Raw genomic sequence first — 21,952 nt, forward strand, 5'->3', positions numbered from 1 at the left:
CTAAAATAGCAGGATGACACACCACAGGGTCTGAGCTGTGGAAGCCTCAGCTCTTCCTGCTGGATGGGGGTTGGGAAAACCTGCCTGGGGCACTGAAAGTCCCCTTGGGTTAGGCTGTGAAATAAAGACTATGCCATAGGGTTTGGTAGCTTCCTAGAAGGGCAAGGGTTTGGAAAGCCCAAGGTAGCCCATGCTTTGGGCCGACTACAGAAGAGAGAGGTTGGCAAAGCAGGTAAGAGCATGAATATGCAGTCAAATAGACTTGGGTTCAAATCCTGCCCTGCAGTAAGCTCTCTATGTTTGAGGTTAACCACTTCGAGCCTTAGCTATATCATGGGAATTCACAGGGATTCTCATATCTCTTTGACAGAATTATGACTATTAAATATGATAATTTATGTAGAACAATACAGAGTCTGGCATGCAGTAATGTCAAAATGATATATGCTATATGTAATATTATCATATTTAATTGCATATATTTAATCTTACATATAATTACATAACATTACATATTATATCGAGAAATATATTAATTGATATTGAGTATGAATAGTCCAAATTATGGAAAGTCTGATGCTTTGATGATTGTTTTAAAAAGTACAGCTTTCAGCCAGGCATAGTGGCTCATGCCTGTAATCCCAGCACTTTAGGAGCCCAAGTTGGGAGGATTGCTTGAGACCAGGAGTTCCAGACTGGCCTGGGCAACACAATGAGGCCCTGTCTCCACAAAAAAGAAAACAAAAATTTAGCTGGGTCTGGCAGCATATTCCTACAGTTCTAGGTACTCAGTAGATTGAGGTGGGAGGAACACTTGAGCCCAGGACCTCTGGGCTGCAGTGAGCCATGATCGCATCACTATGTTCCAGCCTGAGTGACAGAACAAGACCTAATTCTCATTAAAAAAATCTAAAAACAACCAAACCAAACAAAAAACACCTTCATCTATTGCACTCCCTTTTTGTGGACACTTTATATGAAAACATTCATTCATGAAGTCTTTGAAAGCTTCCCTCACCAGTTATTAACTATGTGACCTCAGGCAATTTACTTAACCACTATGTGTCTAATTTTTCTTCTGCAAAACGCGAATGATAACAGTACTCACCTCATAGGGTTACTGTGACTATTAAATGAGTTAATATGTGTAAATGGCCTAGAATCACGTGTGGTATAAGTCCTCAACAAATGTTAGCTATTATTATTCATTTGAAAGTTATTTATTGAGTGCTCACTGTGTACATGCACTGTAGGCTGAGGACACAACAATGGAAAAAAAAGACACAGCCCTGCCTTCATTGTGCTTGTAATCAAATGACAGTAAAGGATATAAATAATTATTAAAATGGATGAGGAAATGGGACCCTTTCTAGCAGAGTTATATTGCATGGTGGCATGTCACAGTCATCAAAGACCTCCATCACATCCTATTCTAAAATCTCATTTCAAGAAAAATGTCCTGTGATGCATCAGGCTCTTTGTGGCACAGTTTCTAAGTCACATGCAGGAGATAGCCCCGCCACCCCAAGGACCCTCCCTGGGGCTCAGGCTCCATGCAGGTTTGGATGATTCATCAGGGATCCCTTTGAAACAAAAGGTATAAATGCAGCAATGGCAAGTTCCTTAAGTCTAGCCCCTGTGCAGTAGAGCAGGGAGGCAGCACAAACCCTCAAGCTCAATATTGCCTGAATCTAGGAGGAAGGCCCTGCTGCACAGAGCCCTTCTGCTATTGGGACTCCAGGCCACTTGAGGGCATCTGGCCTTGAATCTCATTTCCACCAGCCATGGCTCCACATCTCCATTTCTTCATCCAGTGCACTTATAATGAGTACCTATTCTGTGCATGGCTCTCCACTGAGGGTACTGAGCTAAGCAAGATATGTTCTTACCCTCAGAGAGATCACAGCCCAGTAGTAGATTTGGATAGAATCATGACTGATATAAATTTACTAAGACTTGTGATAGAGTTTAGCACTGCATGTGATTGAGGGCATCTGAGTAGGCTTCCTGGAGGAGGTGATACCAAGTCTCACAGGCTGATGAGTTTACCAGGTGAAGACAGGGAAGAGCACTACATATGGAAGGAGTCACAGGTGAAGCCCAGAAATGGAAAAGAGTACATGAGTTTGGGGGGCTGGTGCAGCTGGCAGTGGGGAGAGGCAGGAGAGGAGATGATGCTGGAGAATATAACAGGAACCAGATAGTAAACAGCCTTTTGTCTCCACTAAGAATGCAGGGCTCTGTGCTAAAGCTTTAGAGCAAGCTTGTCCACCCTGCGGCCTGTAGGCTGCACGTAGCCCAGGATGGCTTTGAGTGTGGCCCAACACAAATTTGTAAACTTTCTTAAAATATTATGAAAATTTTTTGCGAATTTTAAAGTGAAGCAGCTGTCATTAGTGCTAGTGTATTTTATGTGTGGCCCAAGACAATTTTTCTTCTTCCAATGTGGCCCAAGGAAGCCAAAAAATTGGACAGCCCTGCTTCAGAGAATCCACTGAAATACATTAAGTGGGGGATGATACGATCCTATCTATGCTTTGGAAAACGGACTCTGGCTTCAGTGTGGCCAATGGCTTGGAGTAAGATAGGATGGAGGCAAAGAGGCAGTTTGCAGGCTGCTATATAGTCACTTAGACTGAACACTGTGAGGACCTAGGTAATCTGGTGGTCAGAGAGAAAAGAAAGAGATGCACAGATTTGGGCCTAACAAAGAATATGAAACTGAAAGGATTTTATTTAATTAAATATCAGGGAATGGTGAAAAAGAGGTCACGGTAGCCTTTAAGATTTGGGGCTGGGTTTCCCCCAGGAGACAGGAAATAGAAGACGAGGGACAGGTTGGTGAGAGAAGATGTTAGTTTGGATGCATTGAGTTTGAGGGGTCTGTGTGATATCCAGTTGGGAATGTAGGGTAAGCACTTAAAATGTTGAGCCTAAAACTAAGGAGAGACTTCTGCCTTCAGTCACAATGGAGTAACAGGGCCTAGATTTACATTTCTGCCTTAACATTTAAAAACCAGGTGAAATAGATGAAACGACAGTTCAGACATTGGACAAAACGCGGTGCAAGGCAATGATTCTGAGGAAAGAGAACAAACAAAGTGAGCCCCGTGAGTGCCCTGATTATTCCCCGGAAAGAGTTTCCAGAAGGAAGAGCTAGTGAGTGAGAGAGCAAGAGACTGAGAAAGAGAAGGAAGGATGGAGGGAGGGGAGGGAGAGAATGCACAAATGTGCTTCGGAGGCCTGTAGAGGGCTTCCATTGTCTCTGGCTGAGTACTGATCTGCACATGCTTGTGAGAAAATGACCCAAGGCTGGGGAATGAACCACAGAGAGAAGTAAGCAGAGCAATCTCAGAAATTCACAGAAGGCTGGAAATACTCTGTGTTCCTACCAGTCCGAGTAGAAAGACCTCCTAATACACAGAACATCAGATCAGGGAGGGTCCTCAGAAGAGCACTCTTTAGTAGTGAGGCCAACTTAGCCCTCGGCCAAGGGCTGCTCTGGACCTGCCCTAACAAAGCCTAAAAGAAAACCCCAGAAGGATCCAACTGATTCCAAGTATAGGATGAATATCCCTTATCCAAAATGCCTGAGACCAGAAGTGTTTCAGATTTTGGATTTTTTCAAGTTTTGGAATATTTGTATTATACTTACTGGTTCAGCATCCCTAATCTGAAATGCTCCAATGAGCCCTTTGAGTGTCATTTGGCTCTCAAAAAGTTTCAGATTTTGGAGCGTTTCAGGTTTCCGATATTTGGGATACTCAACCTGTAACTTAATTGTTTGTCAGAACAAAGCCCAACATTAACTATTAAAGGATAAAACAAAGTCCAACATTGTAAAATCCAAAACATTTATCATCTAATCAAAAATTACCCAGGCATTCAAAAAAGGAGGAGAGGAAGATGCATAACTAGAAGAAAAATCAATCACCAGCTCACACAATAAGAAATATATATTTGGTCTTTGTCCCCAGTTCTTGACACAGAGCTTCTAAAACCCTTGGAAATTCTTGCATGATAGGAACATCTTTTTTATTCTCAATAAGCCACTTTCAACCATACCTGAGTTTACTCTAATGAGGTGACTCTTGGTGGGCTCCTAGATAGCTTAATGATGGAGGCTGGCTGCCAGAGGAACCAACCATGTGATTAGAGGATTAGAACTTGCAGCTCACCCCTAAGCCACTGGGGAAAAGAGAAGGGCTAGAGATTGAGTTCACTCACCAATGGTCAATGATTTAATCAATCATACCTATGTAACAGGACCACCATAAAACCCTAAATGACAGGGTTTGGAGAGTTCCTGGCAGGTAAACATATCAGTGTGCTGGGGAGGTGGCACATCTGGAGAAGTCATGGAAGCTCCATGCCATTGCACACCTTGCCCTAGGTGTCTCTTCCATTTGGCCGTTCCTGAGTTGTATCCTTTATAATAAATCAGTAAAGAGTAAATAAAATGCTTTCCTGAGTTCTGTGAGCCATTCTAGCAAATGTTCATACCTGAGCAGGGGTCCTAGGAACTCCCAATTTATAGCTTGTTGGCCAGAAGTATAGGTGACAACCTGGGACTTATGAAATGGGGAAAGTCTTGCAGGACTGAGCCTTTAAACTGTGGGGTCTGCATTAACTTCAGTTATAATAATTAGTACCAGAATCAAATTAAATTGCAGGACCCTCAGTTGGCATCTAGAGAGTTGCCAAATTGGTTGTTGGTGTGGAAAGCAACCACACATTTAGTGTTAGAAGTGTTGTGGGTAAAAACAGTACAAGTAGGAAGACACAGATGACAGAATTAGCAGACATAAATGTTAAAAGAGTTATGATAAACTCACTCCACGTAAAGAAGACCGAGAAAAATATGACTATGATGAGGAGAGAAATGAAATATATAATCAAGATGCAAGGCAAGCTTCAAGAGATGAAAAACGTAGTATCTAAAATAAAATATATACTTCATGGAATTAGACACTGCAAAGAAAAGATTCGTAAGTTCAAAGGCATAGGTAGAAATATTTCAAAATAAAACACAGAAAAATACTGAAAAATGAAAAACTCTGGAACAATATTAAGCAAGCTAACATACACATAGTTGGAGTTTCAGGGGAAAAGGCAGAAAAAATATTAGAAGAAATAATGCCCAATGTTTTTTCAAATTTAATGAACACCATATACCCATATATCCAAGAAACTCAAAAGACATTCAGTGGAAGAAACATGAAGAAAACTATACCAAGACATCACATAATCAATTGTTGAAAGCCAACGATAAAGAGAAAAATCTTAAGAGCAGCCAGAAGAAGGGGGGTGGGGTGGGGCAGATGCTCATTCTGGACAAATGTATTCAACATTGTACTGGAGGTTTTAGCGAAGATGATTAGGCAAGAAAATGAAACAAAAGGCATCCAGATTAGAAAGGAACAAATAAAACTATCTCTACTCATACAAGACATAATCTTGTGTAATAAAAATCTAAGTTATCCACTAAAAAATGATTGTAACTAATAAACAAGTTCAGCAAGTTTGCAGGATACAAGATCATTACACAAAATCAGTTATATATAGTTCTATACACTTGCATTAAGAAAGCAACTCAATTTACAAAAGCATCAAGAAGAATAAAACACTGAGGAATAAATTGTTAGAAATAAGTACAATATTATACATTGAAAACTATAAACTTCCTTGAAAGAAATTAAAGAAGACCTAAATAATAAACAAGAAGACATCCTGTGTTTATGGATCAAAAGACTACATATTATTAAGACAGCAATACTCTCCAAACTGATCTACAGATTTGATCCAATCTCCGTTAGAATACTGGCTGGTTTCTTTGTGGAAATTGACAAGCAGATTCTAAAATTTGTAAGAAAAAATCAAGGGATACAGAATAGCCAAACAACCTTGAAAAAGAGCAAAGGTGGAGAACTCATCCTGATCTCAAAACTTACCACAAAGCTCCAGTAAACAAGGTAATGTGGTATTGGTATAAAGATAGACATATAGGTCAAAGCAGTGGAATTGAGAGCCCAGAAATAAACTTACATTTACAGTCAACTGATTTACAACAGGATAGTGAGACCATTCAATGGAGGTAAAATGGTTTTTTCACCAAATGGTGCTGGGACAACTGAATATCCATATTCAAATGAATGAGTTGGGACCCCTACCTCACACCAATAACAAAATTAACTCAAACTGAATCAAAGACCTAAATGAAAGAGCCAAAACTATAAAGCTTTTAGAAGAAAACATAGGCAAAAATCTTTGTAAAAAATCCTACAGTTTCTTACATGTGACACCAAAAGCACAAGCAACAAAAGGAAACTAGATAAATTAGACTTCATAAAAATGTAAAATATTTGTGTTGCAAAAGACACCATCAAGAAAGTGAAGACAACCACAGAATAGAATAAAATATCTGCAAACCATATATCTGATAAGGGTCTTGTTTGTACCTAGAATATATAAAGAATGCTTCAACTCAATAATAAAAAGGCAACCGAATTTAAAAAATGGACAAGAGATATGAATAGATATTTTTCCAAGGAAGATATACAAATGGTCCATAAGCACATTGTTAGTCATCATTAGTCATCAGGGAAATGTAAGCCAAACCACAATGAGATACAACTTCACACTTACTAGGATGACTATACTTAAAATTACAGATAATAACACGTATTGGCAAGAATATGAAAAAACTGAGACCCTCATATACTGCTGGTGGGGATGTAAAATGCAGCAACCACTTGGGAAAACACTCTGACAGTTCCTCAAAAGGTTGAACATAGATCCTAGGCATATACCCAAGGAGTGAAAACATATGTCCATATAAAAACCTGGACACAAGAGTTTATATCAGCATTATTTATAATAGCTAAAATGTGGAAACACCCAAATGTTCATCAATTGATGAATGGATAAAGAAAATGTGGTATATCCATACAACTGAATATTATTCAGCAATAAAAAGAAGTATTGATAAATGCTATGACATAGATGAACCTAGAAAATATTATACTAAGGAAAGAAGTCAGCTACAAAAGACCACATATTATGTGATTCCATTTACATGAAATGTCCAGAATAGGCAAATCTATAAAGATAGAAAATAGATTAGTGGCTGCCTAAGGCTGGGGGTGTAGGAAAAGGGGGAGACTGCAAACGGGCATGGGTTTTCATTGGGGGGAGTAATGAAAATGTTCTAAAATAGATTGTAGTGATGGTCATACAACTTAAAACCATTGAACTGTACACTATAAACAGGCAACTTGTATGGTATATAAATTATATCCCAATAAGACGGTAATGTGAGAGCTTTGAAATAGTTGTGGAGGAATTGGAGCAGGCCCAGGTCACAGGACTGCTGGGCATTGCTGGGGGCTCGCTGGAGGCTGTGGACCATGAATTTGGACTAATGTCAATTCACGAAGGAATTCCCCCCACCCCTTTAAACCAGGACTAAAGAAAGCATGCAGTTACCCTGTTCTAAGGTTGAGGTAGGAGACTAAGAGGACAGGCGGTGAATGGTGGGCAGTTGAAGTGACAAGCAACAGAGCTCAGATAGAATAGGAACAAGAGTTGATTCAGAGTGAGGAGAAAAACTAGGGCTCAGGGGCCTGAGGTCTCTATGAACAGACATGGTGGAGGTATGGGAGACAGAATACATAGGAGGTGCACAAAGATTAAGATTTCACAGGTGGAACAGTTTCAAATGATCCCAAGATGCCAAGTAATGGGTGGATGAAATGGAGATGATATTTTTCAACAAGTTGAAGACAACAAGCCAAGATTCTCTTGCTTTGCTATATCCCTAAGTGACTGGACCATTAACTTTGCCATTAATTATGACTATTCCAAACCTACAGAGATAGGGTCCTATAAGTCAGCCCTCAACTCCAAAGATGGCTGGCTCCTCATCTCCCTACTTACAGCCCTGTGTCACCGTAGGGGAAACATCATGCTTGCTGGCACCATCTTTAATTGTGCGGTTTTACCCAATATTAAGGGATACTGGCAGAGCCTTTCAACAGGGAAGAGCCTTTCAACATGAAGTAGAGAGATACCAAACCCCAGAAATGAGCCAGCCCAGAAACCCAGTATGGCCAAAAGTCCCTGCCAGGCAGCCATCAGCTGTAGACATACAGTTCACACTATGCTCAGAACTTCCATTCACATAAGGCAAGGTCATGGCCAAAGGACTACTCACTCCTGAGAAGCCCCTTGACTCCCACACAGTGATGGTAGTTCCCTCTCCTGCAGTACAGAGAAACAACCCTGAGCAGGTGGCCTGAGTTCCAAATCTGAGTCTACCACAAACTTGCAGTGTGACCTTGGTTCAGAACCTGAGGCCTGTTTTGCCTGTTACACAAGGGGTTGGATGTGGGATCTCAAAAATTTCTTGAAGCCTTGACAGTGGGTTCAGGAAGGAGGCTGTCATCAACTTACATCACTCAAAATACACCAGCTGCACATGACAAATGAGCTGAAGTCTCAAGCCTCATTAACAGTCATCACAGCAGAGTCATCCCTCTGGGGTTCACTACTTGCACCCCTCCTCCTCCTACTGCTCCTTCCCAAGAGCCTGTGAAGTAGGCTCAAGTGATACACCCTCCCCCACACCACTGTCTTTCTCTTCATGAGATTTTCTTTAGGTTAAAAAGTCAACCTGGTTTGAGGCCATGTGTAGAAAAGGAGAGCAATGGGGTCCCTGCCATGAAAGCCATACTCGAGACCCCTGGCTCTCCACAGAGCTTCCCTTTAGGGCACCATCGTCACAAACCCCATCAGAAACCTGGGACTGACATCCATGAGGAGGCAAAGCAGAGCCCCAGGTGCCCCCCATTTCTCTGGCCTGGTCCCTTGGAAGGACAGGCAGACTTCCCAGGTGTTGGGGACGCTCAGCAGACACTCTGCAGCTGGGGACAGGATCCTGTCATTTTGCCTCATCTGTACACAAGACAGCACCCCCTCCTTCACAGGGCAGTTGTTTATGACCGTTCTGTGGGCCAAGAAACATATCCTTGGGACCCCAACATGTGTAAACAAAAAATGAGGTCCTGGTTAGGAGCCTTAGGCAAGACCCACCTCCTGATGTTAGAAAGCAGGCTTGGGACAGCACCCTGGGGCAGGGCATCTCCACAACTGAGTGTTTGGGCAATGGGAGGGCAGGGGGGCTGGAGGCTCTGCCACCATGATTCCCTCTGCGGTCCTAGGCTATGGTGCGACCACATGTAGAGGACACCTCCTTTCTGAGAAGGCTTGGCTGAGAGTCCCAGCACAGGCTAGTGAACAGAGCCCAGGCCTCTGGATCTGCTCATCAGCACCACCCGGTTAGAGTTAAGGCAAAAAGACCACAGGAGGATCCAAGAGGGACAAACCCAAGGCCACAATAGTCACACACAGTAAGAGCAGGCTTTGTCCAGTGGTCACACCCTCCCCTAAACCCCATTTCACACACACACTCCCAGGCGCATATGGGGTCCGTGGCCCCTGAGCCACCCACGTCTTCCGCCCACCTCCCTCGCAGTCTCCTGTGATTGGCCCTTTCCCAGGGCCGGCACGGCCTCCTCCCCTCCAGCTCACCGAGCGATCTCCCTTCCTTCCTTCCAGTACTTCCTCCTGGTTGTTCTCCTGAGGAGGAAAAGAAGGGGTGACTCTCCACACCCTTGCAGCCTCACCTCATCATCCCTGCCTGCTGCCTGGCCAGACCTGGTCACTCAAGGCCTCCTTCAGTGCCCTGGTCTCAGCTGCCTCAGTAGGTGAGTTACGTGACAGATCAGGGTAGAGGGACTTCCATAGAGTGCTCACTCTGTGGGCCCCGGATGGCAGGCAGGCAGGCAGGCAGTCCAGACGAGGGCAGTGATGACCTGAGCTGTGGGAATGAAGCACTGAGGGGTGGGGGGACAGGCAGAAGCTGGAAGGAGGAGCCCTCCAGAAGAGGCAGACGGCCGGAGTGTGGAGCTGCCAGAGCACAGGAGGCTGGGGGAGAGGCCCTTACTCCCATGATGGAGGACCTCCCTGAGGTCCTGGGCAGCTCCTGGAGTAATGAAGCCTCCCTGATCACCTGTCTGGAGCATGAGGGGTTTGGGGGGATGACCTGTGGAGCTCCACGTGGTGATAGGGGAGCAGCACTATCAGGAAGGGGAGGCCTTGGGACTGTAAAGGGTTGAGGTCAGTGAGGGTGGGTGGGTGGAGCTGACGCAAGGGTTGGGCCCATGGGCTGAAGGCAGGATGTTGAAAGCTTACCAATCTCTTCGGTGGCCCCGTTTCAGGGGCCCAGGTTTCCTGTGCTGCTTTGAATGCTGAGATCCCATGGGCCGGGGAGTGCCTCCTGGGAACAAAATCCCTGTCTTGGCAAAGAAAGAAACCCAGAAAGAAGGCAAAGGTGTCCTGGCCCCCATCGTGGCCAGAGGATGGAGTGGGTTTAAGGGATGGTCCCACTTCAGGCTGCACAGTAAGACCTGGAGCCTGTTGAAATTCCCTGTATTCGCCTCAGTACTGAAACCAGCACTTGGGTGTCTCCCTTCATCGCCGTGGCAACAGTCAGACTAACAACCACCATCACCTATTAATTAGGACATGGAAACATCTTCTGGTTGCAGTCTCCATCCCAAACCCTTCAGGACCAAACTGAATCCACAAGGTCTCAGTGGCCATGCCACACAGGGACACCCAATTGCTGGTTTCCATGGCAACGCAGAGGCCAAGTCTCTCTGCATCTGTGGGTTACTATAGCAACCCAGGCAGAGCCAAGTGCACTGTGGACAAAGTCCCCATCTGGAGGAACCACCGAGGACACATTCACTGCTGCCCTCTCTGCAGCCAGCTCTGTGCTAGGGCTCAGGCTGTGTGCCGGGAGGGGCACACATCGTGCCTTCTAGGGACTGATGGAAGATCTAGGATTTGCTTGTCTGTGTCCTCAGCCTCTTGTCCCCTTGCTTCACCTGAAATGCACCTGGGTGTTCCCACCCACTCACAAGGCTTCATCTCCCACAACTCTTACATTGAGAACATCCAAGGCTGCATCGTGGACCCAGCCCTCTTCTAAACTCTACCTACCTGCTCTCTGGACCCTGCACCCCAGATGTCCCACAGCACCTCACATTGGGGTATGCGGTTTTGAACTTCCTGTGAGTCTGAACATTCACTCTATACATTCTGTCTCTGTGAGTGACATCACTCAGCCCCTTGAGGCACCATCGTAGCTTTCTGCTTTTCCCTGTCCACCTTCCTCCACCAATCCAGACAATCATCAAGCACTGCTCATGCCATCTACTGAGCATCTCTCAATTCTATGCACCTCACCTTCCCTAGAGCCACTTCTGAGCTAAGGCCTTCCTGTCTGTCGCCCAGATCTTGGCATCATCATGGGCATCTACACCTAACTTGCTCCTCTCAAATCCACCCTGCAACTGACACCAGAGTGAGCTTCCTAAGATCATGTCCTCCCAGCCTACTTAAACCCTTCAGAAAACCCCCACTGCCTCTGGACAGAATCTAAGCTGCTTTAGTCTGCCCGATGATCCTGCCAACTGTCCAGCCTTATCTACTACCAGGCCCTGGCTTTAACTCCTAATGACAACATCACCTTCTGTCTGTCCCTTCCCTCCCTCCAGCCCCACTACTTCCCCTCCATGTCCATCCTCAGCCATGCTCTTGTAAAAATTACACCCAGATTTTCAACGAGAACTTGGAACAATAATTAGGAATCTTCAGAATCCAATTTCAAATATCAGAAGGAAAAGTGATACCCAGATGCAAAGCTGGACATTGCTAACCCCACCCCAAATGGACGCTGGAGACACAGACCCCTCATCTGCTAAGCAGACAGACTGTAAGTGGTCGTGGAAGAAGGGTGCAAAAGTGAGCACATTCTGTTAACACTCATGGCCTCCAGAAAACAGAAGAATCATGGACATCAGCTGAGAAGGGCATCTCATCCTTCCCCTCCCATAACACTGTTGGGAAAATCAGGCTCAGAGAAAGGAAAGGTCAAAGCCAAGGCTCCCAATATGGAGTCTTCCATTCTCTCTGCTTGGACACAAGCCTCAAAGCTGCACAGCCAGCCTCAAGGGAGTCAGTGCAAGGGGCACATGCACATCCTGCATGCCGGCACCTTCCAGGTGGGGAAGTGGACGTGTGCATGCACCTGCAACTGGAGACCTCATCCTCCATCTCCCAGGAACTCTCTTTCAGGTGTCTTTTGTCTTGCTACAGGTGGAATGAGACCTTCCAGTCAGAGTAAAGGGACATCTCAAAGCCGACGCTCAGGCCAGCATTTTCTCAAGCACAACATCCTGCCTGGTTTCCTCCCTGCCAAAGCTCTCAGGTTTCGTCATAGTGTTAAACCAAGGAAAGCGGACCAGGAAAAAAGGTGAACTTATCAACTGTAGATGAAGCTAGCTTCCTCCAGGGAGGTCCATTCTTACCTTAGGGCTGGACCATGGGGCCCGTGCTACTGAGACTTGTGCCATGACCCCCTGGAGGACAACTGGGGAAAGATGGTCAAACAGAACCTCAGGGCTGGATAAACTGCATCTCTCAAGGGTCATAGCTCCCTGGGGCAGGCAGCCCTTTTGAGGCTAAGCTGCTGGATGGTGATTATGAAACCTCATGCACTGAGCATCAGGGTGTTTGCTCTTCCCAGAGAGGTCCCTCCATCTCTGTAGTTAGCCATTGCTGCTTCACCTAAAGCTCAAACACACCTCCCTTCAGTCCTAGTTCTGTCCTCCACAGCCCCACAGAACATGACTCTTCAGTCTGTCACAGTGCTTTGCATTAGTGCACTGAATGGTGAGCACAACCTTCTAAGAAGGGTGCTATTATTGATATTTCACAAAAGGGGAACCTAGGACTCAGACAGGGGAATTCACTTGCCCAGTAAGTGGCAGAGTGCATAGGAGGAACAGGAACCACGTATTCCTACCTGCAGGAAAATAGAATGACTTACTACTGCCAGGCTAGATGACCAGCTGGCTCTGTGCTGCAGTGGGGGCTCAGAAGGGAGATCCCAGAGTGGAACAGGCAGGGCAGAGGTGCTTCTGATACATGTCCCCTGAGACCCTCAGGCCTCCCACCATGACAGGCATCTGGACACTGTGACCAGCTGGCCTAGGCCTGGACCTCGACATAACAGTGTCTCAAGTCCCAGATATAATTTGGCATCTTGGGTACCCCTTCAACACTGATCTTTCTGAAATATCTGTTTACCTTTTAGGCTAGTGGAGCACAGCCAGGGGAGGACAGGAAGAGGGTATTCTCTGGTGACAGGTGTGCCCCCCACTGACAGACCCTGCTCAGCAGAACAGAAGCCCTTCAGCGAATGAGACCTACCCTCTGCAGAAGGCTGGTTAGGAAGCATCCATGTCTACTTCAGCGTCTCACCTCCCTGTCACAAACAGATCACCACAGTTTTCCTCCAGCCTCATGCTGTCCTCCCCCTGGAGGAATGCGGGTACATGGAATGTTCTCTACCTCCATGCATGTCCAGCGACGTTTTGGATCAGCATGTCAGGGACGCTGTCAGGCGTGCCTGCTTGAACTCATCCAGCCCTGGCTGGACGTGATTCTACAAGCAGAGCAAGACCAGCATGTTCTGTCCTCTAGTTATCACAGCAGTTACCCTGGCAACCTGCAGGCCCTCCCTGAGGTGTCTGACGGCTGAAGCAGGGTCCAGCGGGATGGAATGGAGGATGGGCACCCCGGAAGACAGCCCATGGAGGGGCCCTTTGGGTCCCCTGCTGCCCTGGGCACCTGCTAAGAGAGAAGCTGAGCCACCCTGCCTGAGTCAGTAGGCAGTAAGAGCTGAAGGGAGCAGGAGGTTAGGGCCCAGCGGGAAGTGAGAGCAGTGGGGCCAGCACCAGGGTGAGCTGAATAAAGCTCTCGCCTGAGGCGTAGAATTTAAAGATTTGCCAAAAAACTCAGCAGCCAAGAAATTTAATACTTCCAGCAAATCAAAGCAAAACTGTCCATGATAAACAAGACTGGAGTTAGGGTAAGGCAAGTGAGGCCAAGGCCTGCAAATCCAGTGTTGTATCTTGTCTTTATTAAAAGTTTGATTTTGTTGTATGTGTTTTGCATTCATTTTGATTTAAAAAAAATACTATATTAAAATATCATTTATCTTAATTACTGAGCTTGTTCGAGGTCCTTTGAATGTTGCACTTGAGGTCAATGCCTTTCTAGCCTCACCCTAGTCTCAGCCCTGGAGGGGAGGGACAGACTGAGTCAGGAGCAGGAAGGAGCACAGTGCCATTGAAAACGCATCATGCGACAAGGAGCCGGGAGACATGGGTTCCCATCTGTCCCCTTCACAGATTCTCCTCAGTTCTGATAGAATCAGATTCAGATTTCACAAGACTCTGCAACATGAATATTGCTGCTGGGGAGCACAGGTGCCTAGCATGCACATGGACCCCCTCCATACAGGGTGATAGTGAGTCATAAGGTGGCACCCACCTCCTGCCCTCTGCCAGGTTGTCTGCTGAGGGGAGGAGATGGGAGAAGGGGAGAGGGGAATGGAGGGGGTAGGCAGGGAAGAAGCTGGCAATTTTGCATGACTGGGAGCAGGAATGGCAGATGAGCTGTAATTGCCTGAAGCTGAGAGAGGCTGTTGATAAACGTTACTAATAATCAACCTTCAGATCTGACACCCAGCTCAGGCTGGGATTACTGTTTTGAATGGAAATTGAACCCAAACCAATAATTACCCTGGTGAGCGATGCCAGTCTTACTCTGGAAACTGTTTTAGGCAGGGAAATGGCACCTGCATGTCAGTACCAGCCCATGAGGTAGATGATCTAGCAAAGGACTCCCTCCTGGGGTCACACCAAGAGCACAAACTGGCCTGGACTCTGCCAACACAATGGTCCACAGTCAGCAGGAATGCTCACCCTCTTCCTAGAGCTCACAGTGGGTGAGGGACTCCCACCCATCATTGTCAATCTTCAAGGAGAGTCCAGACCTCAGACCCCACTCCCACTGTCCTTCCCCCTTGGGCTTCATGGAAGTCCCTTGTTGACATCATCCCAGGCTGTCAGAGCAGGTGCTTAGGGGGAGGGGTGGCTGTCCCCTAAACACGGGTGCAGCCCTCCAATCCTCTGTCTGGGACCCTTGGATAGCCGCACGTTGCTGTTAGGCCGGGAGGCTCTTGGAATGGCCTGAGCTGGGGCCAGCTGAGAGGGATGAGGCCACAGTAGGCCCCAGAGCCCATCCCAGCCCTTGCCTCTGGTCCCTGATTGCTCCCAGACAAGGCCGGGTATGCCCCAAAATTCTATCTGGAAACCAACGCCCATTCTCCGGCCCTCCCTGTATCCCTGCGGTGCCTTTCATCCTGTCTAGAGAACTCCTAGAATGCTGGCAACAGCCAGAACCAGGCCGGAGCGGGAAAGGCTGCAAGGCTGCTTCTCTCTGTGAACCAATCCCTCTCCCCAGGATACATTCTGAGCTTGGGTCTTTATCCCTGGCTTCTCCTTCAGGCAGCTTGACACTAAAAATGCATTCACCAGACAAACTATGGCGGGATGAATGACGACAGCAGCACTCTACTGTTTACGCATTACACCCCACCAAACACCTCTGCCATCTCTGCCGTGCCAGGCCCTGGGTTGGGGCAGGTGGCCCCGAGGAGAATAAGACTGTCCGGCTCTCAGGAGTGCCTGGTGGGGAGGAGTATAAGCAGGCAGGTAATTACACTGCAGGCAGTTCCTGAGGGCCCCTTCAGAAGGAGTCAATATGTCCTGAACTACAGAGTCTGAAAAAGTCCATGAGCTGCCTCAGGGAGCAGGCAGAGCTAATCAAGCCTGGTGGGATTCAGAGTGTGTTTGACCACCATCTTCAGGCTGAAACTGGGCGAAAGGCCAGCAAGTGTCAGAAACTCCCAGAGTGCTCAAACGGGGGCGGACACCTCGAGAGTGCCATCTTGTGGCGGCACAGCAGGAATGCAGCTCTGTCTTCAGGCCCCGGAGTTTCCCTCTGCTCCAGTCCAGGCCCTGAAATGGACCCCTGAACTCAGATGTACAAAAGGGAACCAAGGAAATGGATTTTGTTCTGTTTGCAAAGGCTTGGGGCTTGGAGGAAGTGGGGCACGATGGGCCCCAGGGTGTGGAAGAGACAGGGAAGCGGGCAGGAGAGGGGCGGTGCCTCTGGAGCTCCCTGTCTCCCAGGTTCCCCCCCAGAGCATATTGGCACCCTCTAATTATCTGTTCGGCAGTGTCTCCCCACCACTCTATCGGGACCCCAGCACTGTCACCAGCCAACAGAGGGAGTGACAGAAAGCCCGTGCCCAGAACTGGCCTGCTTAGTTTCTAGGGTGACAAAACAGATTTGGGGGCCCAGAGCAGCAGTGCTCATCAGCAGTTAACTCGCCTTGCTCCAGTAGCCTAGGGAGGGGCTCACTGACAACTTGGGGTCAGGCAAAGGTCCTCCCTTAGCCCTCGGCTGTCCTGTTAGATTCTGAAATTGTTGCCCCAGTCATTTCCTCTCTTGCCAGAGGGAGGAATAGTGACCAGATGTGAGGTGAATGGTCCCCAAAGAAATGTTCCCAGATGTGGAGAGCCTGGCATGAGCCAGATGTGCAGGAGGTGCAAAGGGAGGAGGGAGGATAGGTGCCCAGGTGTGAGGGAGAGGAAGAGAATGGACACGTGTAGGCTAAAGGGAATTACGCCCTGGCAGAATATCTCAGGCATCGGCAAATTTTTTCTTGAAGGGCCAGATCTGAGATTGTAGTGTGAAAGCAGCCATAGACAACATTTAAGCCGATAGATGTGTCTGTTTTCCAATAAACAGTTTTTTAAAACAGGCTGTTGGCCCACTCGCCATGGCTCACTGATCCAATCCAAACTTACTGCCCACAGGAGTGTCCGTCCATGCTGACCATGGAGACCACAGTGCAGTAATAACTTCATCCCAACCTCTGCCAACAAGTACCAGGTGTTCACTGGCTACAAGCCTACTTCACTGCTGCCTTGTAGGGCAATACTTGGTGGTAGTTGGGGGTGGGGGCGGCACTTGTGGTGTCACAAGGCTATAAGGGTCAGGACTGGAGTAGGAAAGGCCAGGGTGGGGAGAAGCTTGTCCACTGTGGACCCCCAATCTTACTCCTGCGCTCTGGGCCTCTCCCCAGGCACTCGGGGGCGGGACACTCACCTGCAGTGGGAGGCTCTGCGCAGTCGCGGCTGCTCCCCTTCCTTACCCCAGGGGGTCTCTCTCTGTCCAGCTGCTGCCCCTCCAGCCCCTTCCCGAGCAGGAAACTCCCAGAGCTAGGCAGGGGGATGGGACCGAACTGGCCCAAGGACAGGCCGCCAGACAGATGACACCCCGCGGAAGGCGAGGTGGCCCGAGGGGGGAGGGGGAGTAACCCTGCACCGGGACCCAGGGCCCGAGCAGAGGCCAGACTGGAATCGACCCCTGCCCTGCGAGACTGGGCCCCGTGGCCCCCACACTGTTCCAGGACACACCGTGGGCCTGCGCCAGCCTCCCTACCCCAGCTCCTGTCCCCTCGCAGGTGCGGCCACTGCCAGCAGATCGCGCATGGCCGGCTCGGACTGGTCCCTGGGCTCTCCAGTTACACTAAAAGTGAGACCAAGGAAGATGGTATCGAGGCGGCGCAGGCTCATCCAACATTGATGCGGCCCCGGATTGCCCCACAGCCCCTCACCTCACGGCAGACCGAGGTCCCCGCTCTCAACTCCCATGGGTTGGGCCTGGCAGGGAGGGAAGGGTCCTCTACCCCACCACAGCTCACTGCCCAGGGTCACACAGGGTCTCTTCGGCTCAGCGACCTAAGCGGAGCTCTAGGGGCAGGGGCTCCTGCTTAATCCTTGAGGGCTTTTAGGGCTTTTAGAGCTCACCGCCCTCCCAGAAACTGCCCAGGCAAGGTGCCTGTGAAAGCAGGCCTGTGGCCCCCCATTACGTGTAATCTTGGGCCCAGGAAAGGGCCAGTGTACCCGACCTCCTTCCACTTCCCAATCCTACCTCTTGACCCCACCAAATGCAGGGCAAAAGAAAGGATCCCCCCAGTCCCCACCCCGTTCACACAGTCAATTCCACCATACGCACCTGCTTCCACAGAAGCACACACAACTGGGACACATCTATATGGCTGCCCTTGGTGGCAGGCACACCCCTGTGCACACACCCCACCCAGATACACTCTTACTGATGCACACACTCAGATGCGCACACAGAAGCCTTCTCTCAGAGCCCAACCCATCATTGCCTCTGTTCTCTGAACACTTGGTGATGGAGAGGACAAAATAATACCCAAAATGTCAGACTGTGGAAAAAGGGGCCGGTGTCAGGAGACAGTGTCCTTTCAGGACACTGTGATGTTCCTGGCATGGTATTTAGTTGGTCTGCAGTGTCTAAGGGGGCATGGAGGCAGAGCCAGGCTGGGATTGAATCTTTGTAGAGGAATGTGACCTTGCAAAGAGATAGTCCTAGGCTGCTGTTATCCTGGTGCCAGCCCTCCCTGACTCCAAAGCCTACCCAGATCCGGGGACCGCTTCCCCCTGACCTCAGCTCTATGCTCCTCGTTCTGACACTAGGATCCCATCTGCTGGCACAGTTCTATAGCATTGTTCACCTGCAGAAATCTGCCTCTCCCCAGGGCAACAACATGGACAGGCTGTTCTCTAAGGCCTGCTGACTTCTGAACCCCATTCCCCAACACACATACATATCTAGGGTTGTCTTTGTTCATATTCAGATCAGAAGACCAGGACACCTGCCCAAGGCTGCAGAGGAACACACACCTGAGCCTAGAGATCTAACCGCTGCACCTTCAGGACAAACTACATGGCTTAGGATAGACAGCAAAGTGTGACTCTCCCCCAAGCACATGCTGGGCCAGAATCTCCCAGCTGAGACTCAGGCTGAGGATTTTCCAGAGTGAAGGCAGTTAAGTATCAACAGATACCCATGAGCCCCTACTTGGCAACTGTTCTCCAGACTGTAGGCATAGCTGGAGCTTCATTCCACCTTTGGTCACAGATACCATGTCCCTGCCCAAGGTCTTTTTGCATTTGTTGGACTGCATCCAGTGACCCTATCTGGAAAACCACAGTGCCTGATGATGTCAAACTTCAGCGCGGGCAAGTCCCAAGGGATCTGAGAAGTCCATGCCCCACCTCCATACCTGACTCCCCTCTCTACCACGAATCACCCTGAGCCCCAGTTACACCAGCTGGATGGGAAACAGACCACCCCCCACTCACTGCCCTCTAACGCCATTCCTCATTGAGCCTCTGTACACTGCCTCCATTTGCCCCATCCAGTCCAGCTGTCTTGGTACTGTACTGCTATAAATCCAACAAAAGAGAAGTAGCTGCACTCAAAAAGTTCTAGAACAAAGCAAAGCCTCCAGCCCCCTGCCTCTGGTAGCCACCCGACTCCTCTGGCCAGCAACCCCTAAGCTGGCACTGCCATGGCCAGGACCTCCAATCCCAGCTGTCCTGTTCTCATTCCTCCACCCTGGCCTTTCCAATCACAGAACACACACCGAGGCCATAGGTCATATACTCACAGAATGTCAGAACTAGAGAGTGCTCATACAGGCTGGGTGCGGTGGCTGACACCTATAGTCCCAGCACTTTGGGAGGCTGAGGCGGGCGGATCACCTGAGGTCAGGAGTTTGAGATCAGCCTGACCAAATTGGTGAAAACTCATCTCTACTAAAAATACAAAAATTAGCCAGGCATTGTGGTGGGAACGTGTAATCCCAGCTACTCGGGAGGCTGAGGCAGGAGAATTGCTTGAACCTGAGAGGCAGAGGTTGCAGTGAGCTGAGGTCGCACCACTGTACTCCAGCCTAGGAGAAAGAACGAGACTCTGTCTCAAAAAAAAAAAAAAAAAAAAAAAAAAAAGAAAGAAAAAGAAAAGAACCTGAGGGCCCAAACTTTAAAAGTGGAAGAAGCACATATTTTGTTAAGTTTTCCTGGAAAGGTAAAATAATCCTTAGTACAAAAGGCTACTTTTACAATAAGAATTTGGCTACTTCTTCAACTCAACAGAAACCTAACTGTGCAGAGAATATCACCAGCAACTGCATGCTTTGTTTGGGAACCAGGGGCCAGAAAAAAGACACAAGAAGATAGGTTGCAGAGGAGACCAGTGTGGGCCAGAATCCACCTTTGGTCACAGATATAGTGTAAAACAAGAGTCAAGAGTCCAGAAATAAACCCATACATTTATGGCTAATTTTGGGGTTTGTTTTTGTTTTTGTTTTTGTTTCTTGAGACGGGTCTTGGTCTGTTGCCCAGGCTGGAATACAGTGGTGTGATCACGGTTCACTGCAACCTCAACCTTCCAGGCTCAGGTGATCTTCTCACCTCAGCCTCCCAAGCAGCTGGTACTATAGGGAAGTGCCACAACGCCCAGCTAATTAAAAAATAAATTTGGTTGAGACGGGGTCTCACTATGTTGTCCAGGCTGGTCTCAAACTCCTAGACTCAAGCAATCCTCCTAGCCGAGCCTCCCAAAGTGCTGGGATTACAGGCATGAGCCACTGTGCCCGACTCACCAATGGATTTTTGACCAGGGTGCCAAGTCCTTTCAGTGAGAGAAAAAGTAGAAACAAATTGTGCTGAGACAACTGGATTTTCTTTCATGCATAAGAATGAAATTGGACCACAACTCATACCATATACAGAAATTAACTCAAAATGGATCACTGACATAGATATAAGCTCTAAAACTACAAAACATTGAAGAAAACAGGTAAATCTTCATGGTCCTGGATTTGGCAATGGATTCTTAGATATGATACTATAAGCATAACCAAAAGAAAAAAGACAAATTGGACTTCATCAAAATTAAAGCTTGTGCTTCAAAGGACCTTATCAAGAAAGTGAGAAGACAACAATGGGGAAAAACATTTGCAAATCATACATCTGAAAAGAATTTAATATTGAAAATATGTAAAGAACTCCTATAACTCAACAACAAAAAGACAAACAACCTAATTAAAAATGACAAGAACTTAGACATTTCTCTAAGACATAAATGGTCAGATAAGCACAAGAAATAATACTAATCATTTGTCATTGAGGAAATGCAAATCAAAACCATGATAAGATACCACTTCCTAGACTATACTAGGATGGCTATAATAATAATTATAATAACAACTCAGAAATTAACAGGTTATTGGTAAGAAGGTGAAGAAATGGGAACCCTTGTACATTGCTGGTGGAAATGTAAAATGGTGCAGTCTTTGTAGAAAACAGTTTCATGGTTTCTCAAAAAGCTAAAGATAGAATTATCATTACCAAACAGCAATTCTACTCCTAGGTTTATACTACCCAAAAGAATCGAAGATGGACTCAAATAGATATGTGCACACCAATGTTCACTGGAGTATTTTCACAATAGCCAAAAGGTAGAAACAATCCAAGTGTCCATCAACAGATGAATGTATAAACAAAATGCTGGCTGTGCACAGTGGCTCACGCCTGTAATCCCAGCACTTGGGGAGGCTGAGATGGGCAGATCACTTGAGGTCAGGAGTTCAAGACCAGCCTGGCCAACATGGAGAAACCCCGTCTCTACTAAAAATACAAAAAATAGCCAGGCGTTGTGGTGGGCACCTGTAATCCCAGCTACTCGGGAGGCTGAGGCAGGAGAATTGCTTGAACCCGAGAGGCAGAGGTTGCAGTGAGCTGAGGTTGTGCCACTGCACTCCAGCCTGGGAGACAGAGCAAGACTCCATCTCAAAAATAAATAAATAAATAAAATTTAAATTTAAAAAATTTAAAAAATAAACAAAATATGGTTTATGCATACAATGGAATTATTCAGCCAAAAAATATATGCTACAACATAAATGAATCTTGAAAACATTATGCTAAGCAAAATAAGCCAGACACAAAAGGAAAAATACTATATGATTTTATTATACGAAATATCTAAAATAGGCAATTTGTAGAGACAGAAAGTAGATTAGAGGTTA

At 47.4% G+C, this 21,952-nt stretch overlaps 1 protein-coding gene across 3 annotated transcripts in view; it reads right to left on the reverse strand.

Moving 5' to 3' along the window:
- Positions 1-21,952, reverse strand: part of LOC129048698 (homeobox protein ARX-like) — a 39,835-nt gene that overhangs the window by 9,288 nt on the left and 8,595 nt on the right. For 2 of the 3 annotated variants that reach the window (XR_008511256.1, XM_063711281.1), the window contains 2 exons: positions 10,252-10,336; positions 9,589-9,636 (listed from right to left, as the gene is read on the reverse strand). Coding sequence is in view for 2 of the 3 variants with exons in the window: in XM_063711281.1 (XP_063567351.1) it covers positions 9,589-9,636; positions 10,252-10,336 (133 nt within the window). In the remaining variant the exon portion in view is untranslated. Of the gene's footprint in view, positions 1-4,220; positions 4,429-9,588; positions 9,637-10,251; positions 10,337-21,952 lie in introns of those variants that run through there. The other variant, XM_063711280.1, reaches the window with a different exon arrangement.

Source organism: Pongo abelii, chromosome 9 (assembly GCF_028885655.2).
Source record: "Pongo abelii isolate AG06213 chromosome 9, NHGRI_mPonAbe1-v2.0_pri, whole genome shotgun sequence".
In the NCBI taxonomy this organism is placed as follows: domain Eukaryota; kingdom Metazoa; phylum Chordata; class Mammalia; order Primates; family Hominidae; genus Pongo; species Pongo abelii.